The sequence below is a fragment of the Heptranchias perlo genome, chromosome 4 (genome assembly GCF_035084215.1).
Source record: "Heptranchias perlo isolate sHepPer1 chromosome 4, sHepPer1.hap1, whole genome shotgun sequence".
NCBI lineage: Eukaryota > Metazoa > Chordata > Chondrichthyes > Hexanchiformes > Hexanchidae > Heptranchias > Heptranchias perlo.
This window is the reverse complement of record NC_090328.1, coordinates 27,376,307-27,391,346: the sequence shown is the minus strand read 5'-3', so window position 1 is coordinate 27,391,346 and position 15,040 is coordinate 27,376,307. Positions and strand designations below refer to the sequence as shown.

The 15,040-nt window shown below is 39.9% G+C and overlaps 1 protein-coding gene across 3 annotated transcripts in view; it reads right to left on the bottom strand.

Annotated features, from left to right (window-relative positions):
• homer1b (homer scaffold protein 1b) overlaps positions 1 to 15,040 on the bottom strand; it is a 91,603-nt gene that overhangs the window by 17,584 nt on the left and 58,979 nt on the right. For 2 of the 3 annotated variants that reach the window (XM_067982655.1, XM_067982654.1), the window contains exons 7-8: positions 14,487 to 14,597; positions 8,272 to 8,352 (exon numbers count right to left, since the gene is read on the bottom strand). In XM_067982655.1, coding sequence (XP_067838756.1) covers positions 8,272 to 8,352; positions 14,487 to 14,597 — 192 coding nt within the window. Of the gene's footprint in view, positions 1 to 4,122; positions 5,383 to 8,271; positions 8,353 to 14,486; positions 14,598 to 15,040 lie in introns of those variants that run through there. The other variant, XM_067982656.1, reaches the window with a different exon arrangement.

The following is a 15,040-nucleotide window of genomic DNA, read 5'->3' as shown; positions in this document are numbered from 1 at the left end:
ACTCAATTGTTTTGAGAGAATCTCTCAACAGCATCATTTTGGAATCACCCCATTATTTTTCTCTGACCCTTCAACAGACTGATGCCTTTTTGAAGGTAGGGTGCTTGGAGATATGCATGCAGATTTTAGCTTTAAGATGCACCCAGTACTTAACCTGGCTGATAACAGGACACTTTGTCAACAGTCAATCAAGTCTAAATCTTTTTCTACCATTTCTCGTGTAACCCTTTATCACGTATCCATGTTTTAGTGTTCATTGCCTTTCATTTAAATCCATTTAATTGGTCTAGATCCCTTTTAAATAATGTCTCCCCTATACTCACATAATTTAACAAATTATATTTAACTAGCACTACTCTCTTCCATGTTATTTATTCAGTGTGAAGAGCAGAGGGCTCAGAAGAGACTCCAAGCAGAACCCTGCTCACTGCTCCCTAGTGACAGTCATTGCTAAACCAATTTTCAATCAAGCTAAAACAAGATCAAAGTGTCAGAAATAACACAGCAGATCTATTAGCATCTGAAGAGAGAAGTTGACATTTGGGGTGGAGACCCTTCCTTAGGCTCAGTTCTGACAATCAAGTTGAAACATCAGCTTGTCTTTTCTGACAGGTTTACTGCACTTTCAGAACTTTCTGATTTCCTTTCAAACTAATTTACCAACAATTTCATGAGTCTAAATCTCCCTTAAAAGCCTTCTGTAGAACCTGAACAGCAGCCTTCTAAAATTCAGGTAAATTACATTCACTGAACACCCTAATCGACCAATTCAAGTTAGCTCATCAAATGAAAACCAGTAAATATGAAGCACAATCTAGTGCTTTGAAGTCCATGCTGACCACTCCTGCAGGCCTCTATACCCTTCATGCACATGAATATCATCCTGTGAAATGCTCTCAAGTAACTCTTCCCCCTTCACTATGGAAGAAAGGCTAAAACAGTTTATAATTCTTGGGTTCACGTTTCTGGATTCACTTTAATATCAGTTTTTTTGTGGCTATAACAGGCTGCCACCAAGATGCGAGAGCTGGATTTAGTAGGATAAAGATGGACTCGCTGACATTAGTATCCAAAAACCCGAATTAAAATGCTACCAATAAAAGATGTCAGAATGACTGCTCTTAGCCTCAGGCACTGCTCATGTATTGAACTCTTAAAAATATTAAGGATCACTTCTCAAGCTGACAAGATTTTATTCTCAAACCCTGTGCTGGAATGCGACGTTAAGAAATTTTAAAATTCTGTCTTAATCATTGGCGATGTAACCCCCATTCTTCAAGTGAAGGTGGTGGCAACTATTAAGGAAAACATAACAGTTTAACTCTAGATTACCTCCATATTCTTAAAACATTTACAGGCTCCACAAAGTTGACCTCTGACCAGTTCCATCATCTGCTCAAGTATTGAGCACATTACAGGCGTAGTACAAGGGACTACTACAGTATGTGATCTGCAATACTGGTGTTAAATCTACTATGGATACTATGGATTTTTAACTTTTGCTAAAAACAGTAAACACTTGGTTATCGTTAACATTCTCCTACATTTTGTATTATCAAATGTGCAGTGGATTGGAAAGGAATACAGAACTGCCACCATTGTCACAGAGCAGATGTTCTGCAGAGGGGCTGGCCTTGCCCCAAGTTACTCAGCATAGCTGATTAAGTCTGCAGTTATACTGCCACTACAGTAATGTTAGTGACAGTATGGGGACAATTTTCAACTGTCGCTTGCCCTGTTGAGGCTAGATAATGGGATGACAGACAGTTAAAAATTGAAGATAAAAAAATTGGTTTCTCATTGGCCATGCAATGTGATTTCCAGGTGCACCTCAAAATGGAAGGCTAGGGCTCCCAGCTGAAAACAGGTGGGATCCTTAATAAAATATTTCAATTGGTTATAGGACACCAGCGCTATTTTTGTGTATTGATATGTGGTGTGCCCACACTCACTTCGCCTATTGTTACCAGGCACTGAGCAGCCTAAACAGCTGTCCTTAAACTAAAAAAGGGACTGATGAAGGCCACTCAAAAAATGGCCTCAAAAGATTTTGAGTGATTTTTGTGGGGCCAGAAGGAGCAATCTTACTCCTCCTGGCTCCACAAAAATCTTCAGGGCCACTGCTGACTGCTCTCAGTGTCCCCTCTCCCCAGAGTGCCTCCCCCAACCGCTCAGGCCCTGACATCTGGCTCAGCTCCCTGGATTCTCCTCTTGCGCTCTCTTTTCTCCCTCTCACCGACAGCTTACCCAAAATATTTAGATGAGGTCCAAAACAAAAACAGTTTGGGCCTCTTGCTGGAGCCACTGGGCAGGGATAGCGCACATTCTATGCACCAGCCGGCCAACACGTGCTTCATGTTGAAAATTTCATCCTATAACGCCAGAGTTGGTCAGAACCAGAGTCAAGTTTACCACAAGTATGGCGAGTGCCCTCCTCCCTTTCCCGCAGAGCTAGTCTCATCTCACTTTGTCTTGACAGCATAGTGCAGCTCCAGTGAGGGGTCAAGCAGATTTTAAGACTGCTCGGCCGATTGGTTGGACCTGTGGTGCATTTTATAAACTGAAGCAGAATTTAAAAGATGTTGGGATGCTCTCATTCTCAAAATACTTAATATATCATCTAGATCTAGAGCTTTACACATGGTTGTAAGCTTTCCCCAATTGAAGTGGATTTACAACCCAACAACCTGCATTATACAGCTCCTTAAAAAAAGCAGGGCATTTCAGGAGGTGTTGGGAAAAACAGACATCTAGTAAAAGTGATTACCAAGGCTTGATCAACAAGGTGGGACTTAGAGGACCTTAACAGGAGAGCAGCATGATGGAGCAGTAGAAAGGTTTGAGGAGGGAATTGCAAATACTGTGACCTAGGCAGCTGAAGGCATGGCTACAAATGGTGCAGCAAAAGGGGGGGAAAAATGCACAAGAAACTGGAATCAAACAAAGATTTTGGCCGGGGTTGTATGGCTGGAAGGAGTTAGAGGTATGGAAGGAAGGGCAAGGCTTTGAACATTAAGGACAAGAATTTTAAATTTAAGATGTTGGTGGACCAGGAGTCAAGCAAGAACAAGGATAACAAGCAAACAGGACTCAATGTGGGGTGGGATACGAGCAGCTGAGTTTTGGACAAGTTGTAGCTTGTGGAAGAATATGGATGGGAGATCAGCACAGAAAACAATGGAATAATTAAGTCTGAAGGTTACAGAGGCATAAATGAGGGTTTCACCAGTAGAATGACTGAACATGGGGGAAGAGGTAGCTAATGTTATCAAACCGGAAGTAGGCAGTTTTTGTGACTGACAGGATATGGGGACAGACACTCAGCGCAGAACTGAGCAGGACTCAGGGGTTGTGAACAGTCTGGTTAAGCCGGAGACACTGGCTGGGGAGGTTAAAAGGAGTCACTGGTGAGGGGGTGGAAGATAATTGCATAATTCTTCCCAACATTCAATTGTAGGAAGTTATGGCTCAATCAAGACTGAATGTTAGAAACAGTCTGACAGCACAGAGGCAGGGGAAGGATCAAGAAAAATAGCAGAGAGGTAGAGCTAGGTGTCACTGGTCTACGTGTCTACAGATTATGTCGCCAAGGAGCAGCCTATAAATGAAGTACGGCTGGCAAGTCAATAGAGGTGTGAACTAACAGAGCTTATCCACCAATCTTTATTTCAAGATATGAACATAGGAACAGGAGTAGGGCATTTAGCCCCTCGAGCCTCTTCTGCTTTTAAAAGCAAAGCAATTGGAGTGATTTACAGGGAAGCACTTGCCCATGGAGTTACCTTAAGTTCTCCATATGCTCATAGGTAATTTCCAAGGAAGTGTACGACTAAATTGCTTTCCTGTTCCTATGACAGGGTGCAGCGGATCACCTGGGTGCAGCGTTTAGAGGAGCAGCAGCGTACAATGATTTTCTATTCTTCAATAGAAATGGACTAATTGTCCTACCAGAATACAAAATCTCAGCAAATAGCATGAATAAAATAGTTACCCATTGTCAGCTTCACTTTGCTACTCACCCCCTAATTTATTTACTTTTAAATAAACCCTCTAGAAGACTTAGATATTATGCACACGCACCTTATTCAGAACAGCAAGAAAAAAAAGCAGGACCACACTACAGAAGGTTTGCAAATGTTTATTGAGAGTGCAACAAGACAATCTCTCCAGAAATAAGAATTCCCTCATCTGTTCTTTCACCATTAACTGGCTGAAGCTGGAGTTGTTGGCTAGTTTCACATTCTAAAGACTCTCCCCCACTGAAGAGGGATGCATTTCTTCTGCATCAACTAGATTCAAATCCAAGGACCACGTTGATTGTTTTTTGAGCTCGGAGGTCTTCCTTTCTAAAAGGAGAAGTCTTCAAGCTTTCTTTCAAAAATCACTGCTTAAAACCTCCAAGTCTTGTGCTGTCAAAACCACCTGCTTTCACTCCTCAGATCACAAGGAGCAGAGGCAAACACTCAGCTGCCAAGGTCAGGCCAGCCATAAACCTTGCAGAAAACTAACAGCCCACATAAATCTGCTTTTACATCTTTTTAAAATCATTCCCATTTAATATAGCAAGAACATTTCAAAGAAAACAAAATCTAGTTAAACATGTTCATTTTGTACAACAGCTTAACTGTTCTCATCATGACAGATTACATTTTTACATAATGTTAAATACTTGATGTATGTTTAAAATACATAAAGACTTGCAAAAGTTTTCAAAGGTTTCAGTTTTACACTTATAAAAGGCTGATTAAAAACATTAAATGAAGTTCAGTCTATCTTGGTTCCTAAGTCAATCAATTGATGTCTTTACTACCCAATCCATTTGTTCCCAGATGCTTTGTCTTGATGGGCAAATGTAGACATCATTGTCCACTGCAGTAACAGCTCTCTCAAAGCCAGGCATTGTAGTCTACTGGGTGAACCTGAGCCTAGCAGAAGGTTACAATAATTTTGCCTGTGGCCAGCAGATAGTTGTACAGTTAATGAAACGTCAATTTCTTCCTCGTTTCAGACCATACATTGACTTTTAGTCTGTTCTACAACATGAACACGAAGCTACCTTGTGTGACAAGCTAAATAAACTTACAAACTTGAGGGCTTTTCTTCATATTGAAGTGAAGTATTTCAATGCTGTGTCAGTTAAGGTGCTGCTGTTATGTATCCATGTGAATTTCCAAGCTTCTCATTAGAAAAAGTATGGTCACTGTAATGTGACTGGCTTGTAGCATCATCTCCAGCATTCACTACACGTTAGAAACTCAGTTTGTCCTTGCAGCACCACTTGTGCACTGCAGCTGCAAGAAAGTCTCTTTGGGACTTACAATTGTCTGTCTGTTGGAGTAACATAGCTGCAGAAGAGTTCTTGCATGCCTTTGACGTGCTTTTCTGTTTTTTTAAGCCATAGAGTATTTTAGTGAGTATGGTAATCAACTGCTGAAGTACACAAAAAGGTGCACCAATTTCCTGCATACTATACGGTTGTTATTGCTGAATACATTTGGAATTCAAATAACTTGACATCCACTGCTGTGTTACCAGCCTTGAACTCTTCCCAAGATTTAGCAGAATTGAAGTCAATACCAGCAACTGTTTCCATTCGCTACAGAGTATATCTAGTCCCAACTTTCAAGCAACTTCAGGCTTAACACTTAGCAATAACTTCAGTGTTAACACTTAAGCAACTGCAGCCCCACTTGAAACAGTCAGCAAGTGGAGTGACTATCTTACTGCATGCAAAGTGTCTCATCCATTACAGAATCAAGAAATGATTCAAACAAACAGCATAGCTGTCTGAATAAATCTTAATATAGAGCTAAAGTTTCTTAGCATAAAATAGTTTTGAAACTGGCTTTGATCTTATTTTTGCTTTGCTTTTAAGTTAATTGTTAACAGTATTGCACAACTTAAACAATTTCACTTTCATAGAATAGCCAGGCTCAGAACTCAAAATAACCAAACTGCAAATCTGCCTTCATACATTTAGGCAAAACAAATAGCTTCTATACTTAGGTCAGAAGACAGCTGCCATGTAATTTTGGCCATGAATTCTGAATATAGAGCTGGACCAAGGTTAAAAAGGAAGAAATAAGGTTTCTTGAAGTTTGAGTTATCCAAGCATACTCATAACTTAATGAATTACAATACAAACTAGGTTTCAAGCTTTTAAATCTAGAAAATCATTAAGAAGCAACACTAGAATAGAAATGAAACCCATGGAACTAACATTGATAGTTACTATATGGCTCTGTTTGCCCTAAAAGGATCAAATGTCATTACATTTTTGAAACCAGGCGACTTGCACACTTTTTACTTACTAAATTGTCCTATTTTGGTCCTAAATAGAGGACAAATGAAAAGAAATGGAATGCACAGGACTTTTTTTCAGACAACACAAGAATCTACCTTATTTATTTTTTCAGAATTTAGAATTAGCACTGTTTGGGTTGGTGATCTTTGTGGGTGGCAACAAAAGTAGCAAGCCCTCAAATAGTTCTTCCAATGTGAGGACTTGTGAAATCTTTCACAGACAAGATTTCCACATCAGACAATTATTCTAATTAGTGCTATATAATTTTCCAAGTGGTAGATTTGAGACTACATGTTGTCTGAAGTGACCTAGTAAGCTTGAGCAATCAGCTTTACCCAAGCAGCACAGGTGGTGTACAGGACAAGATTCTCTTGCATTTCATTAAGAATGCCTTCCATAACTAGAAGGTTATTGAGCTGGTTACAGCAAATGGAAGAACAAAGATCTACAAAAGGTATTTGTTTGCAATAAGAATTCTGGTCAGAACAAAAAAAAAGCATCCTTTAAAGCAAGCACAAATGGTGGGAGCTGCTGTAGCCAAACACCCACTAGAACACTGCCTGTGACGCTCCTGTAAAGGAACTATAGTCATATTTCAAGTAAACTGTTGCTAGGTCGCATTGAGTGGAGGAAAGAGGAAAAATGGCTCAACTAGCTTGACTATAATAAGCATTCAGCACCTAAAATTAGAGAAATTGATATTACTCTGAAAAAGTGTATGAAAAAATGTCAGCACACAGCAAGTCCCAGAGTCAAAATGATGGTCACAAGCCAGCTTGAATTTGAGAAATTATTTTAAATCCCTGAACTTTAGGATGGGCCTGAATTCTCTCCCACACCCCACCCCCCCAAATTTTCAGTGCTATGAAATGCCAGTATTACCTTGTTTTACTATCTGGAGCTTAGAGGCTTTTACCTCATTTAACACATACCATTGCCTGTCCAATATTCACAACACTTGTGAATTTTGGAAAGGTTACTGGAAACGGAGGGTTAGCTTCAACAAACTCCTGTAAACTGCAACTTGACCCACTGAATTACAAACTGTAATATATGCTCTGCAACAAAAGAAGTGACTCCTTCTATGGTTACTTCCTTGCAGAGCACCTACTACACCTTGCAAAAGGTGCATAAAATATGTACAAGGAAGACCCTCACCCACTCAAGACTGATTACAGATAGCACCTACTCATGATCCACAATATGGGTAAAATTGTGCTATTAGTTTTCTAAAATGATTTCACTAATGTTAAGGAGTACATGGTAGGCACATCATGTCTGTAGTCTACACTCGAATCCCTTAGGATTCAAAGCTATTCTGTATACACGCAAGAGATACAGGTAGAAACCATTGCCAATAGTGGATATTAAAGTGGCAAACAGATGAATGGGATAATTGCACACTAGTTGCTGATTCTGCTTCAGTTTGCAGATCCAGGCCATCTTGTACCCTCCCAGAAAATTTGAGTTGCAGGCAATTGGAAGTACCAGTCCTATCCCTTTGGAATTCTTGGTGCATTGTAAAACTCTCTAGACATTGTGTGCATTACACAAGCATTAGCAAAGCATGATGATTTTTGGAAAAAGGATTCACCCCACTATGAGTCATATGTGGTGGTATATTCTTGAAGATCAATGTCTGCCAGCCATTTAGATTGTGATAAAGACACAAGTGTCTCCATCTGTGAGAGCTGCACTTCAGAAACAAGTATTTTTATTCCCCAAATTTCATAACCACGGTCTTCCTTGATCAAGAAAGCACCATCTTCTTGGAATGACATTACATTGCTAACAGAAGGCACTGTTGATTGTCTAGAAATTTACATCAGACATTTCTACAATATAGATTATGCACACATCTGACTAAAAGGCAAAATACAGTAGATGGCAGTAGTCAGGACCTATAGGGAAGTTATACATGAATGACCAAGAAATCTGAATGGTGGGGGACCAGCCGCAACACTTACCTGTAACTGTTGTGACAGCGTGTCCCTCTGTGCCTCGAGCTCCCTAGCTCCTTCAATATCCTTCTTCAGTCTCTCAATTTCCTTAAAAAAAAGAATGCTAGCATCAGTGATCATACAAAAGTGGATAAACAAGTCATCATGCTGCTACCGGCACCATTAATCATTTTCCAAAGATTCAATTTTCTTTGTACAGAACTACATTTTTATTCCTCACTGCCTGCATGAATCACATTTTCTAGAATTAGAATGCTAACGGAATGAACTTGAAACAAAACTTAAGCAGCAAAAACTCAACTACTGACAAATAATTTTTGGCAAACTAACATCCTTTCATTACAATATTTAATAGCACTTGTGTGTACACACACAGATTACTGAGATACTGGTTATATTACACAATAACTTAAGTGACTACATATTTGCATGATGTGGAGATGCCGGTGATGGACTGGGGTTGACAATTGTAAACAATTTTACAACACCAAGTTATAGTCCAGCAATTTTATTTTAAATTCACAAGCTTTCGGAGGCTACCTCCTTCCTCAGGTGTTCCACATCGTTCACCTGAGGAAGGAGGTAGCCTCCGAAAGCTTGTGAATTTAAAATAAAATTGCTGGACTATAACTTGGTGTTGTAAAATTGTTTACATATTTGCAGATCTTGCATACAATTGGTATTTAACCCACTCTTTATTTAGGTGGTAGCACTCTCATTACTGAAATAGAATGCTGTGGGTTCACACCCCACTCCATGACTTGGACACAATCTCTGTCTACGCAACAGCATACTATTCAGGAAGTGCTGTATTGTCTGAGGTGCCATTCTTCAAAGTAGACAGAGGCCCCATCTTCCTGTTCGAGTGGTTCAGGTGGATGTTAAGGGCCCCATGTCCCTCTTCAAGGAGGAGTGCTCCCAGTGTCCTGGCCAACATTTTTTCCTTAATGAGCACCATCAAAATTAGATTAACTGAGACCTTGTCTGTAAAACAGCTGCCACATTAACTTACATAACAGCGACTGGACTGAAGTAAATTACTGCAACATATAGTGCTTTGGGGCTTATTGTGAGATGCGTAAAGTGCTATATAAATACAAATTCTCTCTTTCCTTAATCACATGGAGTGTTTGCATTAAAGCAGAACTGTAATTTTACTTCTGTAAGAAATTAAGCTATTAGTACTGGTTTCACACCCGATGAGTGTGCAATTTTATGTTCATTTACTGCATATTCCACAGAATAAATGTAAACAAAGAAAATGGCAATTAGTGCATTTCTGTTACAAATGTGTCAATGTAGAATGTGACAATTCTAAAAACTTGAATATTCTATCTGCACTTATTTGAAAAACTAAAGGAGAATAATCAGAAAATAAGAGGTAAAAAGTGGGAGATGGGGGAAAAGCAGTGGATGTAGTGTACATGGATATTAGGAAAGTCTTTGACAAGGTTACATATGGGAGATTACAAGAGAAGTTTAAGGGGTATAAAATTAGGGGGAAGATAACAAACTGGATTAAAAATTGGTTAGAGGGAGAAACAGAGTAGGAGTTAATGGCAGCTTTTCCAAATGGTTGGAAGTGGATAGTGGTGTCCTTCAGTTCTTGGGCCACTTCTGTTCACTATATATAATCAATGATTTGGATATAGGTCTAGAGGGAGTGGTTTCAAAATTTACAGATGATACCAAAATGGGAGATGTAGGTAATTCTTTAAAAGACCAAAAGGAAACTGCAAAGTATTATTACAATCAAGGAACAAACTAAGAAATGGCAGATGGAATTCAATGTCAGTAGGTGATTGACATTGGTACAAAAAAACAGCAGTAATTATACTCTGAATGGAAGTAGGCTCAGTGCTGTGCAAGAGCAGAGGGGTTTGGGGGGTGCAGGTTCACTCAAAATTAAAGGCAGCACCTCAGGTTGATAAGGCTGTTTTTAAAATAAGTCAGAATTTGCTGAAAGCTTGCACCTACAGCGTATGCCATATTACGGTGCAGAACTTCCAGGAAATTATGGTGCATGTGACTTATGCCATGCCATAATTTCCTGGCACTTTTGCAACATTCCATAGAGACCGTTGCAGAAACAGTTATAATAGCTCCACCCCACACCCTTCGAAATCAGTGACAATAGTAAATTTGCTGAATTAACGCTACTTTGATGACCGCTGCCACTTAGACCACTACAAAACAGCGCTGGTGGATTACAGAATTATGCTGGAAGGCTCAATCAGCAGAGTATTCACTCAGCAGGTTGCCTATAATCAAAAGATAACTATTTAGCATATCGGTATCTTGATCATAATTTAGGCAGATATAGACACTCACCAGCTCTATCGCTACACACTGAGGAAGGACTTAAATTTATAATAAATAAAGTTTAATTTTGTCTTGACCATAAAGGAATCTAAAAAACAAACAGGACTGCATTTTGTAAATATTTAAATCAGGACCCAGGTGGTGGTTTCCTGAACCGTGCACGATAACTAACCATATTTCATTACTGGTTGCAATCCATGCTTGACGCACAAGCTCAAAAAATATCAGTCGGGGAGGATGCCTGGCTGTCAAAATACTTATAACCAACACAAAAAAGTCAGCAATCAAATTACTATTTGGGGTTAAAAAGAGTTAAAGATAGAGTTCTTTGATGAATAAACCGAGAAAGTTCATGAGGGTAGTGCAGTTGATGTTGTATATATGGACTTTCAAAAGGCATTTGATAAAGTATCACATAATAGACTGGTTAGCAAAATTAAAGCTCACGGGATTAAACGGACAGTGGCAGTGTGGATACAAAATTGGCTATGGGACAAAAAGCAGAGTGTAGTGGTAAACAGTTGTTTTTCAGACCGGAGGGAAGTATACAGTGGTGTACCCCAGTGGTTAGTATTAGGATCACTGCTCTGATATATATCAATGACCTGGACTTGGGTATAGAGGGTATAATTTCAAAGTTTGCAGATGACACAAAATTTGGATATGTAGTAAACAATGTGGAGGATAGTAACAGACTTTAGGAGGACATAGACAGACTGGTGAAATGGGCAGACACATGGCAGATGAAATTTAACACAGAATTGTGAAGTGATGCGTTTTAGTAGGAAGAATGAGGAGAGGCAATATAAATTAAATGGTATAATTTTAAAGGGAGTGCAGGAACAGAGAGACCTAGGAATGTATGTACACAAATCTTTGAAGGTGGCAGGACAAGTTGCAAAGGCTGTTAGAAAAGCATATGGGATCCTGGGCTTTATTAATAGATGTAAACAATTTTACAACACCAAGTTATAGTCCAGCAATTTTATTTTAAATTCACAAGCTTTCGGAGGCTACCTCCTTCCTCAGGTGAACGATGTGGAAATGAAGTCCTCGAAATGAAGTCGCATTTATAATTCACAGAACAATGCTGGTGATAACAGACAGTTTTTTCAACTGCCCGTTGCCAAGGCAATCAGTGTGCAGACAGACAGGTGTTACCTGCCAGGTCTACCTGGCAGGTAACACCTGTCTGTCTGCACACTGATTGCCTTGGCAACGGGCAGTTGAAAAAACTGTCTGTTATCACCAGCATTGTTCTGTGAATTATAAATGCGACTTCATTTCGAGGACTTCATTTCCACATCGTTCACCTGAGGAAGGAGGTAGCCTCCGAAAGCTTGTGAATTTAAAATAAAATTGCTGGACTATAACTTGGTGTTGTAAAATTGTTTACAATTGTCAACCCCAGTCCATCACCGGCATCTCCACATCTTTATTAATAGAGGCAGAGAGTACAAAAGCAAGGAAGTTATGCTAAACCTTTGTAAAACACTGGTTAGGCCACAGCTGGAGTATTATGTTCAACTCTGGGCACCACACATTAGGAAGGATGTCAAGGCCTTAGGGAGGGTGCAGAACAGATTTACTAGAATGTTCCAGGGATGAGGGACTTCAGTTATCATGGAATGGTTACAGCACAGGAGGCAACCATTCAGCTCATCCGGTTGGCTCTTTGTAAGAGCAATCCAGTTAGTCCCATTCCCCCGTTCTTTCCCCGTAGCACTGCAAATTTCACCCCCCCCCCCTTCAAGTATTTATCCAATTTCTTTTTGAAGGCCACGATTGAATCTGCTTCCACCACCCTTTTAGGCAGCGCATTCCAGATCATAACTGCTCGCTGTGTAAAAAAGATTTTCCTCATGTCGCCTTCGATTCTTTTGCCAATTACCTGAAATCTGCATCCTCTGATTCTTGACTCTTTTGCCAATGGGAACAGTTGTTCTTTATTTACTTTATCTAAACCCTTCATGATTTTGAACACTTGTCAAATCTCCTCAAACTTCTCTGCTCTAAGGAGAACAACCCCAGCTTCTCCAGTCGATCCACGTAACTGAAGTCCCTCATCCAAGGAACCATTCTAGTAAATCTTTTCGGCACCCTAAGGTCTTCACATCCTTCCTAAAATGCGGTGCCCAGAATTGGACACAAATACTCCAGTTGTGGCCGAACCAGTGTTTTATAAAGGTTCAATATAACTTCCTTACTTTTGTACTCTATGCCTCTATTTATAAAGCCCAGGAGAGGTTGGAGAAGCTGGGGTTGTTCTCCTTAGAACAAAGAAGGTTAAGGGGAGATTTGATAGGTGTTCAAAATCATGAACAATTTTGATAGAGTAAATAAGGAGAAACTGTTTCCAGTGGCAGAAGCGTTGGTTATCAGAGGACACAGATTTAAGGTGATCAGCAAAAGAGCCAGAAGTGACAAAAGAAACATTATTTTTAAACGCAGAGTTGTAATGATCTGGAATGCGCTGCCTGAAATGGTGGTGGAAGCAGATTCAATCGTAACTTTCAAAAAGAATTGGATAAATACTTGAAGGGAAAAAAGATTAGAGCTATGGGGAAAAGAGCAGGGGAATGGGACTAACTGGATAGCTCTTTCAAAGAGCCAGTAGAGGCAAGGTAGGCTGAATGGCCTCCTCCTGTGCTGTACCTACTATGATAACAGACAGTGACTTTTATAGAAATGTTAAATAACCTGTTTTTCCTTTGTGTCCCCACAGCACCTTGGGGTGTGTATTGGACATTAGAAGCGAATCAAAAGCAGTGCAGCGCAGCCAATCAGTTCTCCAGCAAATTATGTTGTAAATTCACCACTGGAGGATCAGGGAGCACAACTTACGGCTTTTGGTGCCAAATCACCGATGCAGCCAACAGAATTCTAAGTTTTTTCAAGAGGTATAGAATATAAAAGCCTAGAAATAATGATGAGCCTATATAAAATGTTAAAAACATCTCAGTTAGAGTACTGTGTGCAATATTGGGCTTTACATTATAGGAAGAATATTGAGGCTTTAGAGTGGTATAATGCAGATTCACTAGGATGCTGCCTGGTATGAGGAAATACAAACACAAAGAGACTTCAAAAGTCAGGTCTTTTGTTAGAATGCAGAAGGAAAGGGTAGATAGCAACTGACTGCTTGCAGTAGTTGAGGAGTGAAGAATGAGGGACTATAAATACAAGATTAAATACAAGAGATTTAGAGCAGAGGGCAGGGGAAACTTCAGAGTTGTGAAATTCACCTCCAGGGTTAGTGGTTGAGGCAGAAACTTATTCAACATCCAAGATTAGATTGATAGGTGGGTGAAGGAAAGGGGGTTGAAGGGATATGGGAAAGTGGTGGATAAATGTGATTAGAGCTATTTGCTTGCATGGTGGGTAAATGTGGCATTGGACTCGTTGGGACGAATAGCCCGTTTCCGATGATGTAACTTCTGTGCATTTCAAGGGAAGAACATTATTGTCATTTGCCCAATCCAGATCTTATTAGTGCAAGTGTTAGTGATAACTGAACATATGCCAAATTTAATAGTAATTTACACAGCACTTTGGAATTGCACTTTAAAGTGCAACAACATACAGGTAATGTATGTAGATTTGATTTATATATTGTGAAAGTCTGTTACTTTTTGGGTCCTGTTAGATATGTATCATGTATTTCTTTTCACAATTTTACTGCTTTTTAAATGCTCTAAATCTCAGTCTTGCATTTAATACTGAGCCACTTATATAGCCATTGGTTCAACGTGATGGACACCATATCATGGTACATTTGATCAATCAAGTGTACCAACCAACTTTTCTGTTTAGATAGATTTACAATCATGCAAGGTGTTCCCAGTGTTCCTACCAGTGTCAATAGAGGAAGATTGGAGGAAATTATACTCTGCCCTTACCTCCTCTTTGTCTTTCATTTGTGCCTCTAGTTCTTCTATTGTTCTGTTCAACTCAGTTTTGTGTGTCTTAAGCACATTCGCCTGTCCACTCAGACATTCAAGTTCAGAAACCTGAATTTAGAAAATTAAAAGTGAGCAAACATACTTTTCAAAATGATAGTTATTTCCAAATGCATTTCTAATTGCATATATCCATATAACTCTGCTGCCCTTATCGTAACTCACACCAAGTCCCGTTCACCCATCACCCGTGCTCGCTGACCTACATTGGCTCCCGGTCCGGCAACGCCTTGATTTTAAAATTCTCATCCTGGTTTTCAAATCCCTCCATGGCCTCGCCCCTCCCCATCTCCAACCTCCCCCACCCCTACAACCCTCCAAGATCTCTGTGCTCCTCCAATTCTAGCTTCTTGCACATCCCCGATTTTCATTGCTCCACCATTGGCGACCGTGCCTTCAGCTGCCTAGGCCTCAAGTTCTGGAATTCCCTCCCTAAACTTCTCCACATCTCTCTCCACCTTTAAGGCACTCCTGAAAATCTACCTCTTTGACCA